The 17,960-nt window shown below is 39.5% G+C and overlaps 1 protein-coding gene across 3 annotated transcripts; it reads right to left on the bottom strand.

The window, feature by feature from the left end:
• Positions 1 to 2,823: 2,823 nt before the first annotated feature.
• LOC124870353 (transcription factor HES-1-like) lies at positions 2,824 to 6,066 on the bottom strand. Of its 3 annotated transcripts, none has more exons than XM_047368997.1 (5): positions 6,030 to 6,066; positions 4,948 to 5,368; positions 4,766 to 4,861; positions 4,597 to 4,684; positions 2,824 to 3,492 (listed from the first exon to the last, which is right to left on the bottom strand). In XM_047368997.1, the coding sequence occupies exons 2-5, from the start codon at positions 5,053 to 5,055 to the stop codon at positions 3,053 to 3,055; spliced, it is 732 nt and encodes a 243-aa protein (XP_047224953.1). In that variant the 5' UTR covers positions 5,056 to 5,368; positions 6,030 to 6,066; the 3' UTR covers positions 2,824 to 3,052. The 3 variants fall into 3 exon arrangements, with proteins under 3 accessions (XP_047224953.1, XP_047224952.1, XP_047224951.1); XM_047368996.1 differs by having other exon boundaries at positions 5,976 to 6,054; XM_047368995.1 differs by lacking the exon at positions 6,030 to 6,066 and having other exon boundaries at positions 4,948 to 5,904.
• Between the last annotated feature and the right edge of the window lie 11,894 nt (positions 6,067 to 17,960).

Below are 17,960 nucleotides of genomic sequence, written 5' to 3'. Positions count from 1 at the left end.
GACATATGGACTAAACATTTCTTTGGCAGGCACGAGTCAGTAAAATATCTTCTTGGTTGGTATCACTGATGCTTGATCAGTATGAAACATCCTCAAAGCAGTAACAAAGTGGTGAAAAATCAGTACAAAAAATCCCTTGGAAGGTTTAAATTTATGCATGTTGGCCAGAAACAGGCCTGGGGCAAGTACCATGATGCATGGCCCTTATGAAACATCTCCCTGGTAGGTACGAATTGATAAATGGTTGCTAGAGAACGTGCCTGTGGCAGGTAAGAATTTATGCATGGTTGGTATAAAATTCCATGGAAGACCACTCCATTACATGCGAAACAACCAAAACTACAGTCATGCAACAGTTCACTTGCAACCTAAACCTGGTACTTTGCTAAACTGGTTCAGATTTGTTTTGGCAGACAGGGACTACTTTCTGTCATTTGGTAATTATACATCTGGTTGAAAATGAATTGTGGGGTTCCTCAAGGGTCCATTCCCGTGCCACTTTTGTTTAGCAACTGGATGATCCCCCAAGCTCAGACTACAGATTATAACATCTCTTACCATATGTATGTTGATGACACACAACTTTATATCTCAGTCTCACCAATTAATCCTATTCCACTACACTCGCTGAGTCAGTGTGTCCATAATGGAAATGAGTGAATGGGACACAATTTTCCTCAGCTTAATGCAAACAGAAACCATTGTTTTTAGTGTGAGAAATGTGAAGATCAAAATCAGCGCTTAACGTGGCTCAGTGTGGGTGAAGATCACAGAGCATGCAAGGAACCTGGGTGTAGTTTTGGACTCAAATCCAATCTTTTACAACCACAAATGTCTGACATCTTTCAAAAAATTCCAGCATTAAGGATTTCCTTGGAAAACAAGACACAGAAGAACTGGTGCATGCCTTTTTCAGTAGATTAGATTATTACGAAGATGTCTATACAGTGTCTGCAAAAACAATCAATGAAACTACTGCAGTTCATCATAAACATTGGCGCCAGAGACCTGACCAACCCCAGGAAAATGGATCATAAGACATTAGTTCTTAAAACATCACCCTTTTTAGAATAGAATTTCCAATTCTGCTGTTGGCCTATAAATTGTCTTGGACTGAAATACATTTCTATGTTGCTTCTGATGTTTGAACCATGTGGACCCCTCAGACCTTCAGAGACCTGGTTACTCAGTGTTCCAGGGACCAGAACTAAACAAGGTGAGGCAGCATTTGGTTCCTATGCTCTTCAGCTCTGGAACAAGTTCCCTGAAAACCTGAAATGTGCAAAAACCATTGGTTCCCTTAAATGAGGACTGAAAACATTTTTGTTTACAGCAGCTTTTGATCAAAGAATCCGATTAATCAACTGATGTAGACATGTTTCTTTTATGTCTTTAATATCTGTATTTTAACGTGTGCTTCTTTTATGCAATGCTTTGATGCTTATGCTTTGTTATTTTCTCGTTGTCTTTTCTCTGATGTCCTGGAAAGCACCTTGGATTACATTATATATGAATGGTGCTATAAAAGTAAACAATCACATATTGATATAAAAGAATAAGCAAGAACAAACAAAGCAGAGACCCTGATATTTAAGACTAAAATACAGTAAATAATGAAGGGCCTTTTTAAAATAAAACAAATATTTTAAATTTTGAATGTAAAGACAAAATGCTTTTACATTAACAGGTATCAGTAATTTATAAAATAAAGTGGTTCAGTTTGGCTTACTTAAAGAAACTGACAATTCTGAATAAAATATTTCAGATTATATTAGAAGTTGTTTATCGTTCTCTTTCATTTTAGGGTGAAGCAGAAAGATTTAGCCTGTCCGTATTCTGAGAATATTCACTATTATTGCCACCTACTGGTATTTTTGTTTATTCTTGAACTAGTGGTCTCCAAACTTATTGCCACATGAGCCAAAATTGTTGTCAAAAATATTATGTTTTTAATTAAAAAAAATGTTGGAATTTTCTTGTCTGTTCTTAGCAACTAAAAAAGGATTTGGGTCATTCTTTCTTTGAAAACTTTTGTTGAACCTAAGATAAAAGGATTTAAATTTGGTTCTAATTTAGCATACACTTTTGGCTTGTCTGTTATATGCACCATTCTTGAACTGCGGATCTGGGGCCACAAATAAAATCAGGCCAAAGGCCACAAATGGCCTGCGAGCCTGTGATTGAGTGATTGAGATACGCCCAGTTGGCTTTAGGTGGTTTGAAAAATCCTGTAGGCTGTGATCCCTCAGCAGGTCCAATTGTTAGGAGGGTAATCTTCAGTCTTTCGATCATGAAACAAAAACCGGTCTATTATTGCGAACATCTAGTTTTTTTTTTTTATCTGAGCAGACTGTGAAAGTTGTGTAATATGCCCCCAGCTTCATATATCATGTTGGGACGTACAGTCCAACTAATGATAGACAACAACTACACTGACCCTCCTGAGTCTTAAAAGCACAAACTCAGTCAAAACATTGGATCAAAGCTAACTTTGCCTCATAAGGATGGGACATTTAGCTGCATTTCAAGATTAGAATCAAACCTTTTCTATTGTAACATTTTAGATCTGGCGGGAGCACAGATCTGCGTGCACACATCTGTAGACCCAATCCCACTCTTCTCTGTGTGCTTGCAGTGTTTCAGGATCTTTACCTCTTTAAATAAATATTGAATACAGCCAGAGAACTTCAAAGTAGAAAATCAAGTGTGGGAAATAATGCATGAGGGTGATATGGTCAGATGGCTTTTTTCCACAGGTCTGAAATAAGGCCAAATTGTAGCTCAGTTTCATAAGTCACACTGTGTTAAATAATACATTTTCACACATTATACCACATTTTATTTATTCATGAACATACAGTGCCTTTCAAGACTGACCAGAATTGAATATGCCGATTAAGGCGAAGAGGCAGAGAAACATCTCTTCCTATGCTTGAATACAAACACAAATGTTGATAAAACAATATGTTAAGAAATGTTCCCTAAAATATGTATATTATGTACAAAAAATATTATTTATTGTCTCATTGTCCTTTTTCCCCCTCTATGGTTCCTACCACGGCCTCCACACAGAGTCTGAGGTGACCGCAGGTACCACAGGTGACACATGATGGCTGTGTTTTACACTCAGAGGCGCGAGAGCTGCACTGGGAATAAAAAAAGCAAACTGTCCATCTGGTGATGCCACAACCTGGAAGCCCCCATACAGCTTTACTGCTTCAGGGGAAACCGAGCCACCTTTGAGCGGCACCCGTGGGCTCGAAGACGCTGTGATCTGCGTACCACTGGTCTGTCCCAGGTCTCCGAGGTGAGGTCCGTGCAGGTTCACGGAATTAATCTGGGTCACACGGGCTGCAAGGTGACCAAGGAGGCGGGTTCTCACCTCTGTAGTGACCCCTTCACACGTGGACAGGAAACGGGTAACCTCTCCGACGCACTCACTGAATCCAGCTCTGTACTTCCCCAGGATGGATGGGTCTGTGTTTAACGCAGCTAGAGAAGAAGAAAAATGTTAGTAAATGGAGAAACGGTGAGACATAAACAAACAAACAACCAAATACATATCAAACACATTACACCCAAACTGGACAGAAAAGACTAAAAATAAAGTTCAATTCAATTCAGTTCAGTTCAGTTCAGTTTTGTTTCTGTTCTGTTCATTGTTTTTTTATCCGGTACATTTATAGTGCCAATAATGAAACACACTGTATAAAATAATTTTGGAGGCTGTTGAAAATGAGCTATGAGTTTAGTTTTATTTTAATCAAGCCCAACAGTTTGTAAGTAATAGTGAACCATTATTTTCAAACATTGTGTGTGGCATCCAACATTAAAGCTGACATGTTTATATGGGTTGAATTATGAATAATTACTACAACTTTGTAAAAGTTTAGAACTGCAATAAGACTTATGCTAATTTAAGCATGGCATTAATATTAATGAAGTCAAAGTTGAAAGGAAGCTGAGATTCATAACCACGAGGCACTCGTTTCACTTTGTTTCGTTATATTTAGTCAGATTTTTTTTCCAACATACACAAAGATTAGAAAACTCAAATCTGCAGAAAAACTATCTGAGTGGTACCTGAAAACCAACAACAGACATTTTAAATATGCGTCATTAACTTGTTGTTTAGTCAGATGTTTTGAGCTTCCATTAGATTAATAAAATATAAACTGAGAAATATTGCCTGCTGTATCTACCATTTCAGTCGTTTTAAAACAAAACGGTCCCCTCCTTATTTATTGGAGCAATTTAAGTAGGAATTTAAGTTAAATGATCTTAATTAATTAAAAGTAAAATAAATTAGTTAAGTTAAATAACAAATTAATGTAGTATGTGTCGTAGCTGTTAAACTTGTACAATCGCCACAGAGAAATACTGGTAAAAATCTATCAAAATGTGATTTGTACATTGTAAATGTAGTTTTATTAGTTAAATTCTAACCGTCTGTTTTATCATTGTAATTTTCTTAATTCAGTAATTACTGGCTTTTCTAAGCAACACGATAACAATCGAAAATTGCACATCCAAGAGATGCCGAAGATGAATTCTTAGTAACAACCTAAAACTGGGAGAGTGAGTTTATGTGGCTACCTGTCATCTGAAGCCGTTGCAGGTTCCTCAGGTGCTTCACGGTCATCTCAAGGATGTCCGCCTTCTCTAGCTTGGAGTGCCTGGAGCTCTGCAGACAAAAGCAGTGCAGCTATGTACTAAAGTTGCTCATTACATTTGGTAAAGTCATCATCATCGCTCAGACTCTTACGTCTTTCCTGAGCGCGTCCAGGATGAGGGTCTTCAGCTGACCCAGACTCTCATTGATGCGAGCGCGTCGCCGCTTCTCCATAATTGGTTTGGAGGACTTTGATGGGGAAGTAAAATGCAGTTAGTATTGTTACTATAAAGTTATTACACCTGTAATTACAATACGCGCTAAAGAAAGCCTGCCTTTCTGTTCTCTGACAGAGAGCGAGGTTTCCCTGGTGTGGAGTCGCTTCTGGTCGGGATAGCTGCCACGGCAGATGGAGATGCTCTTTCGAAAGTACCGGCTGGCATCTTCAGGTCAGCAGTTAATGACGGCAGCCAAGCGAGGAGCAACAAAAAGCTAAGAGTTCCGCCGTCTCCTGGCAGCCTTCAGGGTTGCAGTCCGCTGCGTGTCCGAGCCAAACTGTTTCACTTTGGATTTTATCGCTCGGCTCGGTATTTATAGAATCACGGCCTGCACGCGAGCGGCTCGTGTAACATCTCAGGGTTCCTTCCGCCCGTCCAATGAGCGCGCGGGATGCTGTGCCGGGGAGGCGCAGGCTCGTGCGGCAGGGCGCTCTCATTGGCTACCTGTCGGTCGGATTACTGATAGATTTACGTGGACCTGTTAAATTAGCGTTGAAGAATTAGAAATAAATATGTAAATGTCATTAATAACATGCAGCGTCGTTTTTACTGTTTATGTTACGTATTCGGCATTTTGTCTACATACAACCGCATACGTCTGTGTATTATTGGCATCTATGTCAAAGACCATCTCATGGTAGTAAAGTCGAAGGAAGATAATACAGGTTTTTCAATAAACTACAAATAAAATCTGAGAAGTTTCTCGTGAATGTGTATTCAACCCCCTGAGTGAATAGTTTGTAACACCACCTGCAGCAGAAAGTACGACTGCTGCAAGTCTTTTGGGATATGGTTCTGCCAGCTTTGAAGATGAACCTCTGCTACTGTTTCAAATCTTCTACATCCGCTTACAGGTTTTCTTCCACTATTGCCTTGTACTCAGCTCCATCCAACTCTGACTAGCCTGGAATCTGTCGAAACTGAATCTTTCTATAGGATATGTTTGATATGATTATATATCTTTGGATATGAATTGTAAAGTGATTTGAGAAGAAAATCCTTCTGGAACTGGTGCTATATAAATAAACTGAAATGACTTGAATTACATGTCCCTGCTGATTAAAAAAATTAAAAAACATCCTTACCTAAGAATGCTGCCACCACTATGTTTTACTGTGCTGATGTTGTTTACCACAAACCTTTCCAGAACTTCCTCCCTGATCTGTCTGCAGTGTTCCTTGGTCTCCATGATGCTATTTGTTCCGTTATGTTCTCTAACAAACCTCTGAGTCCAGAAACAAAACAGCTGCATTTATGTTGGTACTGATTAGGTGACTTCTGAAAGCAGCTGAATACACTGAATTTGATTTAGAGGCATCGTCTTGGAAAAAATCCAAATAAAGTTTTTGGATGTAACAATATGACAAAATGGGAAGAAGTTCAATGGTATGAAAAATTTTTGCAAATTATTCTATGTTTTACTAGGAAATTTTAACCTAGAGCAGCTTCTGATCAATGAACATTACAATAATGCAGTCAAATGGAAATTCTCTGTGCTCATTATCTTCATTATAATGAAAACCTATAAGAGTTTATCCTTTGGTTTGGAATTTCCTCCCATCTAACAAGCTATCAGTAAAATACCTTTAAGGATCCGAAAGCTTTCCCAAATATGCTTTAATATATAGAAGTTAGACAGAGAGCTGTAGCAAACTAGGATAGATTAAAAGCAAATATAGTTTGGAGAAAAATGTAACATTCACAGTTATTAAACAATTTTTCTGTATCTGAAAAAATTTTAAGATTTACACATAAAACATGGTTAAAATTAACATATTGTCTATAGTTTTAGAGAAATCAAGTTACTTTTGTGTTTAGTGTACGTATTTGTTTTTTATTTACCCTATAGGTCACAATTGTACTTCTTCATGAGTCGCTGAGTGATGCAGCCCTGGATGTAAAAACGGTCACACACTGAAGGCCTTATGTAAATGAAGACATGAGGCCTGTCCTTTCTATGGCCTATAACACTTCCTCTCTAATATAAGAATGCATAACGCCTGTGTCTTCCCTGATATATACTGACTCTGACAAGTAGACGTGCCAGATTTTTGAAACATTTAAATATAATCAGATATCCGTGTTAGATACACATCTATCTAAAAGTATTCTTGTCTTCATATTTTTTCCACACCTGCTCCTAATTTTTCTGAAACATTTACAGCAAGCGGGGACAAAAGTCCTAATTGAGTTTTGTTTTACAATCCAGAAAATGCCCTTGTTCGTTAAGCGTTTATTCCTTTGGATTTGGAAAATATGACCTGAAACTACATTTTCCCCATAATGTTCAAAGTGTGTTTTTCATACTAAGGTGGATTCTGTTGTAGTTTATTACTGCATTTTGTAGGTGTATTCCTCTAAAACTATCATAGTTGTTTTCAGCATTAGAAGGTCAACTTTCCTCCCACTACACACTTCAGATTATATCTCAGTGCACCGGCTATTCGGACCTCAAGAAACAACTTTCAGGCTCTGGCTGATCATTTGACTCCCCTGTCCTCCCTGATTGAGTTCAAGCCTTCTTTCTGAAGCTCTTAAACCTTCAGAGGTGAAATGACCCAAGATGCAGGTCACTATTTACCTCCACAGCTTCCACTTTGTCTGAGCAAGATGAACTTCAAGGACTGCTGGCTTCTCTGCTTCAGGCACTAACATGAACACAACAGACTATATTCCCTTAATACAAATCTTACATGGTTTAAAACTAAACCAACATTTATTTCCATTTTAGGACAAGAAAAATCAGGATCGGTCAGGTATGGATCAAATCAGGTGACTTAACAAAAAAAAACTATAATTATCATTATTGTTTTGCAATTAAACAATACAGAAAAACAATTCAAATAGTTTATTTCCCCATTTCTTTCAATGCACCAATAATTAGTCCCTCTCGCAGAATCACATGTAGTGTGCAGGCCTCTTTTTTAAAGCAAATGCTTTAGGCTAATTTAAACATTTTGGAAAGGCAAAAACTACTATAAATTATATCCTATCAGCATTGTTTTCTGCAGGCTGGCTGACTGCCTCAAACCGCCCTTTATTGTGCAGATAGTGATAAAGACGTGGGGTTTGCCGTACAATCCTGATCTGTATCAGTGTGGGAACTTGAAATGGGAGGCACCAGAGAGCATGAAAAGGCCTTAGGGAACTGGTAGAGTCCAAGATGGGACATGAATTAATCCTGACTTTATTTGGGCTCTCTGTGATAACATTTGATAATTTAAAAAAAAGAAAAAGGCACACGTTTAAATTGGTCTAACTTGAAAAAGTTGATTTATTTAGGTTTTTATTTGCTAATCTTTATAATGTGAACTCTGTTATGGAATGCAAGGTATCAAAATGTAGACTGACAGACAGCGAAGGTGATGGATGGACAGACAGATGGGTAGGTGGGTGAATGGTTGAGTGGATGGAATAAAGGTTTACAGAGAGATTGATTAGATACGCATTGCAATAAAAATTGTGAGAAACTTGGAGGTTCCCCTTTGTTCATATGTAGAGGAAGAATTGTTATGATTCTGGCACGTCTGCTCTACCCTGTCTCCCTGGCTGCAATCAGTAGATGAGATGCACCTGGTGGCTGCTGCAGTGTAGTGCAATCTGTGGAATGCCAAACACCTGTGTCTTCCCTGATATATACTGACTCTGACAAGCAGACGTGCCAGATTTTTGAAAGCCATTGTCTGAGTAGATATCCAGCGTTCCTTCCTGTCTGATCATTGTTCTTGACCTTGCCTTGCCTTTTGGATTTATGCCTCTGCCTGCTCCCTGTCGGACTATTTGGATTTTGGTTGTCGACCTTGTTTCCTGCATCTGGTTTATGCCTCTGCCTGCCCCTTGCCTGATGCCTCTTGTTCCGATCGTTGACCCTGTTTCTGTCCTTGGATTATTGAGCCAGCCTAGCCCTCGGATTATTCAGCCTGGAGTCACTTCTTACCTGAGCTGTGGAGATCACCGCCTGCTGCCCACTGAGGTTTCCCCTCTGGGTTTCAAGTTCCACTCAAGACAAAAGCAGGTTAGTGACTTTTCTGATCCCTGCAATATCTGGAGAGACTACAAGTCACTAATCCCTCAGTGATTCCTGGAAGCTGTGATGGAGTGTTACCTGTGTGACGTTTTCCTGTGGCTGAATAAACCTTTTAAACTTTCAGTACTGTGTCTGGCTGAATCTTGGGTCTGCCTTTTTCTGATTCATAGCAAGAATTTCACAAACTGAAATGATTTAACACTTTTCTGCCCACTGTAGAATGATTATGTCCAGGTTTGACCAGTCTATATATTGTGCTTCTCAATCTTGTTTCAATCTAATTTCTGTTTTTAGTATTTTACCAAATGGCATAAAGGTAAAAAAAAAATCTCAAATTATCTTTTAAAGAATCTCTTTCCAATGAAAATATTTTTAATTAAGGTCTGACCAGTGTAAATGTGTTAGATTTTGAACAAGAGATGGTCAAATGCAATGAAAAACACAGGAAGAGTTTATTAATTTCATGCCAAATCATAAGCTGTGACTCAAATCCAAACTATATCAGAAAGAGCCTCCGTGTATCAGGAAGAATGTGGAGTGCATTTTTGTAGCTTTTATAAATCTGTCTACTCAAAATGCAAAAACAAACTAACTTTCAAAATCTTTAAAAATGTAAAGCTTACTTGCTTTGTTACTGCAATCATTCTATCAGCCTGCTAGAAAAACTTTTCTGCACTGACAAAAAACTACAAAATTCATGTTTTTTACTGACTCAAGTGCTACAAACCCTCTCCTAATTTCTTCCTTGCCCCACCTTGCTAAATTTGATCATCAATCGTCTTCTGTAAGCAAGGTGAGCCGTAAAACACATGTTGGAAGTCCTCAACTTTTCGAAACCATAGAAGTTTTAAGGGGTTTGTAGAAGTTACAAGGAAAAGCTAATAGGTGATAGGTTTTCAATCTATCACCTTTCAACCACCACATGTATTTAATCAATCCAACTAGCCATGTCTTTGTTTAGGCTAAGCTTTGAGATCTAGGACCTAAAAAGTAAAATTTAAAGATAAGGGCTGGTTAGCTTTAAACACCCATAAAAAAAGATGTCTTTGGACTTCCAGTGTTTTTATCAGTGCTCTTTTTTGGTCAAAAGTTTAATCGAATAGTGACTTTACTATAACTACAAATGAGGAAAAGAATGTAAACATTTCAATTAAAAACTTAAAATTCTAGGGTTTACATATCGGGGCATAATCAAATGATTTGGTCTTTAGTCTAACCTCAAGTGTAGAAAAACACAAGCACGTGGACTATTCAATTACCTCAGGCACACAGTTGTTTCTTCCCATCAATCTGGGAAGGGTTATACTTAGGTTTCCAAGCCATTTGTAGTCCATCATTCCATACAGAAAACATTTTACTCACGTGGAAAACATTTAAGACAATTACTAATCTTCCTATTGGGCATCTCAGCAAATTTACTCCAAGGTCAAATAATGCCATAACCAAAGAATTTGCAAAACTCCAAGAGATCTGTCAGTGTCTATAGATCTAAGTTTGCAGATTTAATGTTAAAGTTCCAAAAAGGGCAATTAGAAAAGACTGAACGACTACAGCTTTTTTAGAGCCTCTTCTTTATTAGAAAAACAAAGGAAAATTATATTTAAGGCATTGCTCCACAAGACGTCTGGAGGAATGCCCTCTGGACAGATGAGTAAAGATGTCTGCACACATGTCAACCTCCTGCCAACTGTGAAGTATGATGCTGGAGGGGCGATTATTTAGGCTTGCTTAGAAGCTACAGGACTTGGACACTTTGCAGTTATTTAGTCCACCATAAATGCCAGTATAAGCCTAAGCAAGTCCAATGTGAGACCACCTGCTCAACATCTGAAGCTTGACACAAACTGCAATGTACATAAAGAAGACTGCACCAGAATTCCTCCACAATGATATGAGACTTAAACTTTTAGACGACCAAAATTATAGTATCTCTTAGTGACCAAAGAGACCAAACGTCAAATAAGAATGCATAAAATTTGATGTCTCATTGCATCCAGCTGCAAGGTGCCAACAGCTTCACTTCTCTCATCACCTGGTTTATCAGTTCAGCCTTGGCTTACTCTTCCTCCCACCCAGTCAGCAAGCACCCCACCATGCAGGCAGTGAAATGATCATCCTCATCATCAAATACAGCAAGGACTCCCTTTCAGAGGCTAGTATGAAAACATCTCAGGCCAGGAGGGGAGGGCGCAGACAGAAGGGATCACTTAAAGATCTCAATCCAGTGCTTCGCTTTCTCTCTTCATCCTTCCTTCTCCCTTATAATTCCCCCATAAAGACGAAAGGGAGGGGTTGCTCCCTTGGCAACTCCCAGCCCCCGTCTCTGCCTGCCTTTTGTCCCCCCTCCCCAATAGCAGTTTCTGCTCCAGGAGCCTTAGACAAGGCCTCTATTAATTGCAGGCCTGTGTGGAATACACATGGCACAATAGGCTCAACAGAGTGTCCAGCCCCCAGACAAGGCTGGAAACAAGTGGAACAGGAATCTGGCAGAATAGACTCGTCCTGGCTGATGTCACTGAATACATTTACCTACCTCAGAGCACATTCAGGCTCTGCTTTGTTTTATTTAGACAAAAAAAATCGTAGAGACAGGGAGGAGGTAGCTGTGTCAATGGAGGAGAGGAGCTGAGGGTGGGAGCTCGAGGAAGGGAAATAATTGGTCGCCATGGTGATGTGCTGAATCAAAAATATGGTCGAGTTTAGCTCAGGCAGGGATGTAGAAAGGGTAAAGGGCATTAGATTAAACCCTTGGTGAGATAAGAGAAGGCTGAAAACAGAGGTTTAGTTTTTTTAATCCATTCAGTCCAGTTTATACGGCAATAAACAGTGCATAAAGGAGCAGGAGATTAGTAGACTCATCCAGGTTCATGTTTGTCAACAACCTGAGAAGATTCGAGTCAGCTTATTCCGAGTCAGGTGATGGGTTTCAGGAGGGATGCTTTGCTATGTCAGGAGAAGCTGCTTAGGAAAACTGGCACTGTAGTAACTGGTATTTCACCATCACAACCTTCCATCTGTCATCTAACATGGTGAGGTCCTTCATAAAAGGGGGAAAAAACAGCATTTATATGTTCAGCTTGGAGGCAAAGACAATGAGACTGAAGCCCTATTAAACTCCCTTTGAAAAGGAAATCCAGCCATCACCCTATCCCTCAACAAATTAAAAAAAACGCTTTTCAAGATTCCTAGAGAGGCCTCACGTTTAATTTTTAAAACCCAGACATGAAAGTGTTGCTTAAACCACATTCAGTCGTGGCAGCTCTTTAAAGTGCTTGTTAGCATGTAGATTATATGCATTTCAGTGCATTGTCAAAGCATCTAAGTGTATTTACATGTTAATCTGTTCAGGGATACCATCGTCTTGAAAAGATATTGGGAGTAGGTTGGTGAACTGTGCATTTTCTTTCCGTGCCACCACGGGAATGTGATTTCTTTGTGCCACCAAAGTTCAAACACATTCCTGTAAGGCCATGCGTATTATGAGGGTTGATTCCCTGCATCAGAACAACCGGCAAACCTGTTGATCCTGGCGAGAAACAAGAGCTCCTTGTCTTGAAACGAACGCCAAACTAACCTCTGTTCTTTTATATGTGCTGCAGGCCAAAAGCTCCACTCAGCGAGAGCATTGAAGATGCCTTACCATGTGGGGCTTATCCTTTTGCAAGCTCAGTCCATATCCATGAGTGTTTGTGTTGGCAGTTCTGAACGTAAAGATTCCCCATTCTTGCCACTCAAGATGACTCACAAGACCAGCGTTATGGCCACTTACGGTGTGAAAGCTGCCTGTGGGATGCCCTTTCAGCTCTCGAGGACCTCTGGCAGAGTCCCCTTCACATAGCAGATCATCCTTACTGGGACATTGCTGTCCTGAGGGATGCCGTGCTCCTTGTCCCAGGGCCTCCCTTCTTCACCTGCCAGCTTAGCGCTCATCACTTATGCACATAATCCCTGGTTGATGTGTGTGATTCACCAGCTTGGGCCCAGAACCCAGAACCCCCAAGCCTCCCCTGCTTAAATGCTTCCTGGGTGGCTACTGGGTGGCCATGGAAACTCATCTTCTCATGACAGTCAGACTTCAGTCATGTCTCTAAGTCCCTCTTCAGTCACAGAGCGTCTTTTTCTGTCCTCTGTTTTCCATCTCCTAAACCCCTCCACTGTTTGTGTGTTGCCTTATCTATGGCTTTCTGTCGCTTTTCTTTGGCTTTGGGTGCTCCCATGTATGGGCTCAGTTGATCTTTACAAAGGGGCGAAAATGTAGCAACAATGTGACATCTTTAGGAGACACAAAAGTGTATAAGTTCTACTCTATGCCAAGTTTTAACAAGTGGCTTTACCATAACTGCAAATAAAGGCCTGACCTCATTTTATTGTGAGGCTCATCTGTAAAGTGAGATCGTGAGATAGACTTGTGTGCTCCTTTTCAGCATGGTCACTGCAAGGACTGTGAGTGCAGCTCATCTTACTTCCACTGCAAGTCTGCAGCCTCAGCCATTAGTTTGTTTTAAGCTCCGAAGATTGCTCAGGCCCTCAGGGAGAGCAAGACAGGCAACCAGGCAATATTGTGTGGCCCCACACTAACAAGTGTCACAGTGATCCAAACCAGTCCTCCCCTGTGTGAACACCATGTGAGAGGCGGCTCCATCCATGCCCCAGCCACCTCCACACAAGGCCCTCCATTGACTTCTAACCTGATGAGGGACCACGGGAGACAAAGAGCGGCTGGGCGGGGCCCATCCCTCCAACAAGCCTGTGAACAAATGTTAACATGGCTGCAACTGTCCACCCCCTGAATCACCGAATTTATTGACCAACCACAGAGCCCATTCAGGCCAAGAAGGGCTGATAAATGAAGGGGGACAGCGATGCCATGAGGGCCTGGGTAAGGCGCCGATGCTCAGGGGGACATTAGGGAGGAGAGGGGCTTTGTGACCAGCTGGTGGGTCACAGACCTTTTAACAGACGTGGCTGCTTTTGTATCATCTGTAAAATAGGCCAGTGGTATGTGAGCATCAGGTTGGCCTTACGTCCCAGCTATTAATCAAAAAAGGTTGTCTCATTTGGCAACAAGAAACTATAAAAAAAGTATAAATTGAAGAATTGATGAAAAAGGCCTCAAGGGTTAGTTCAGGATTTTTATATTTCACTTCTGTTAAAAGGTTATAAGCAATTAATATTGTACCGGCAGTGGATAACTCTCTTGGCATCTTTATTTAGTATAAATCCAGATTAGGAACAGACCAAAATGGATTTCTACATCTTAAAACAACTTTATTCTCAAAACCTCATGCAATTTATGTGATCACTATTTCATGAACCTTCAAACTAACATCAGATGGAGGCAATGCCCCAGAATGGACCTTCTCGTGTGAAACATGTACCAAAAACAGAATATTTCCAGTCAGAGTAACTGATATAACAGCAATGTTTTGAACAGCTATTACAGTGGGCTATGGCTCTGCTCATACAATCCTGGACAGTTTGCTAAAATATACTGCTGTGTTTGCATCCCCTGTCCACATGCTAACATTTTGTGCGAAAAGCTGAGAATTTTAATAAAAGCTTTCAGATCTGTGATTTTTAAAGTCTGTGGTTTGAGGGTTATCCAAAGGTCAACAGTGAAGGAGAGGCCACGTATCGCTTTCTGTGTGCTGGAAACCCCAACAGAAAAGAAGACCTTTTTTTTTTCTTTTTTCCCACATTGGTCTTACTTTGTCCTTATTCTGTTTGAGTTGAATTTCAATTGTAAACTGAAGAAGTTTAAAATTGGCAATCAAAGAGCAAACTGTCTCAAAAAAACACAAGCTACAATTATTTTCAGAGAATCTTGTTCTGGTTCTTTAAAATGTTTAGGTTCCTTATCTTAATATTATTACCACCTCCTGGTGGAATATAAATTACTATTCAAATGAAATCACTGTAATGGTTAAGTTAATTATAAAAACAAATAGACAAGAGAGAACATATTTGAAAAAATAGTGCAGTGCAGCACAGGCCAATGTGAATGCTATTTTATTAATGGTTGCATGGCCTTATTTTCAGTTACATCCTCAGACCAGAAATGCGTAACATGTTCTAAGCATGGTTCACACAAGACGATTGTTGATGGTGAACCACTGCGCTTTTCTATGTAAATAATAATCAAAATCTGTAAACATAACTACCCAAAGCAACATGATGACGGTTTAAAGGTTCACTAGATAGTACCATAATGTTTTTGAGATTGGAGCCATTTTAAGAAAGCAGAAGTCTGTTTTGGTCTTGGTTCCTCTAGTTCTACCTATTAGCTTCAGCTTCTGGGACCAACTAATGTAGTTTATGCTAAATGAAGATGCCAAAAGAGTTATCTATAACGGTTAAAATAATAACTGCTAATAACCTATTAACAGAACCTTACTTCAAAACTCCTGAACCATCCATTTAATGTGAAATTTAGGGGCCACTGTAAGCAAAGAGAGTGTGAACACATTCCATTTACACTTGTCCAAATCTTGAAAGTGGCCAACCTAGACCTGTTTAAAAGGCAGATTAAAAAAAAGTTTACAATGTCTGAAAAACCACACATCTGAGTACAAGCTTGAGAAAATCTTTTTTGGAGAGTAGCTAGCTGCGAGGAAGAAAGAGTGTTTGTTTTAGCTTCTTTATTTGTCACCACCACTCTCCATCTGTTCGTCTATGGATACAAAAGCAATACAGCAGAGAGTACACAAAACCCATGTTGCTCTGTGGAGAGGCAACACTTTATGCAAAACTACATGGCAAACACCCATCGAAGGCAAGGCATCCCCGCTCTGTACACATCAATGTTTACCAAAAAGATGATCCCGTAAAAGAAACACACATGAATTCATGATGCCTCCTCATCCTCATCATGAATATTCCCCAAAAAGAAGGCTCTTCCCTGATCTGTGGGAAATTCCTTTCTTTTGGCTACAAGCGAAGACCCCTTCCCTTTTTCGCAGCCCCCCACCCCCTAAATCCATCCATTCACTGCCTGTAGGCCCTGATCTCCACATGAAATGATAGCCCTCTTTCTCCTCCACTCCTGCGCCCTTAAGAGCCCATATGCCAGGCAGCGAGGAGGCTGGGAAAGCCCATAATTGATCAGTGAGTCTTGGCTGAAAAAAGTGTGACCAAGGTCAGCCCCCCACGAAGTCTGCAACACTGGCTTAAAATACGCATTTATTGGGGAATTTTATGGAAGTTCTGCCGAGCAAACACTGGCATCAAAACATACAAACGCGGTATTACATTTTCATTAAAATAAAACATTTTCACATTTCTTACAGATTTAATTCAGTAGAGCTGGCTGGAAAATACTTTATGTAAACAGGAATATAGTAAATCTATATAAACAGAAATCTGACAATAAAATCAAGTTTTCAGTTCCATGTACCTGTGTGATTAATAACTATGCAATTATATATGTGGACTGTTCTATGATCATAAAAATACAGGCATTTCTATCAGAAATAGGAAAAAAACATTTAAGGGAAGATGGGCAGTCATTTCTATTGTTTCTCTTCCACGGGAAGAATTTTAACCCCCAAAAAATACATTTGTCTGCTTTCTTTCTTAGAAATACAACAGTACTGGTCATGTTGATATATTTAGCATACAATCTCAGTAAAATGATACCCTCTTTCATTTATATAGTTTGACACATTACAATATGAGAAAAACGATCTGGTCTTAACCTACTTCTAAGCTCATTAAATCTAACCTGAAGGGTACACAAGTTGATCATTCTATACAAAGAAAAATTACTCACAAGTGGAAAACAGTTAAGACAGCTGGCAACCTTCCCAGCAGAGGATGACCCAGAACATTTAGGCCTATTTTAGACTATGCAATGCTCAAGAAAAGTCCAAAAAGCCAGAGTTGCATGTCTACTCTTGCAGCTTTAGTTAGAATGTTAAATGTTGAAGTTCATGACAGGAGAATTAGAAAAAGTCTCAACAACCATGGCCCGTTTGAAAGAGTTGCAAGAATAAAGCTGCTTCTCCCTAAAAAGCAGCACAAATTATGTCTTACGTTGCATTTAAATGAAACTCAAGGTTTCTAGAGCAAAGTCCGTTTGGAGAAATGAGGCCAAAGCAAACATGTTGCACCATAATGCACCGCATCATGAGGAGTAAAAACAGCATATGAAAACCGACACCTCATAACGTTTGCGCTTGTTTAGCAAGCAGAAAACCTGGCACCTTGCAGTCATTTAAACCACTATAAAATATGTCTACATCCATATTTAGCTAATTAAAATATGAGTTCCAATGAGGCTTGTTTGTCAGATTAAAAGTACTTGTTGAAAATAACCTTTAAGCAGGTATTAAAGATACCTTTCATTAAGCCCACATTTCTGTATTAAACATGTTTTTTTATTGGTCTGATGTAATATTGTAATTTTAAATGTTGTGTTTTTATTAGCTGTAAGCAGAAAATTATTATGAAATAAATTATCATAATAAAAGGCTTGAAAACACCAGTTTCTGTGGAGCTACTCACAAAATGTTAGGGATATTCGGCTTTCGGGTGAAATTTCAGGATGAACCTAAAATGTACCATCACCTTTAAAGGTGAACTTAATGTGACTTTCTCTAAACTTTTCCAACGGCTCAATATTTCAGTACTTTCTACACAACTTGATGTTCTCTAATGAGCTTGAAGGCAAAATTCACAACAGGTGTTTGATCCATGAATCAACCAATAAATTTCCTGGTTCAATCAAAATTGGTATTTAATCAGTCCTCTTTACCATGCTGTTCACATTTTGACATCATAAGACCAAGAAAACACCTAACAATTTATCAACAGTACCTCACCATTGCACGGCTTCAAACAGGATATTCTCAGATGGAAGTGACCACTGAGCTTAGAGTGTCAGAGTGTCATTGGCAGGTTGCAACAGAGATACAGAGAGACTGGTAAGGTCATAGAAAGGCATAGAAGTGGCACATCACAAGTTATTTCAAATGTAATTGAAATGGTACTGTAAAAGAGCTGTGAGGAAACAAATGTCTGATGACCTGAACGAGGACAGAAACAA

Source organism: Girardinichthys multiradiatus, chromosome 6 (genome assembly GCF_021462225.1).
Source record: "Girardinichthys multiradiatus isolate DD_20200921_A chromosome 6, DD_fGirMul_XY1, whole genome shotgun sequence".
NCBI lineage: Eukaryota > Metazoa > Chordata > Actinopteri > Cyprinodontiformes > Goodeidae > Girardinichthys > Girardinichthys multiradiatus.
The sequence above is the reverse complement of the archived record's forward strand: the minus strand, read 5'-3'. Positions and strand labels throughout refer to the sequence as shown.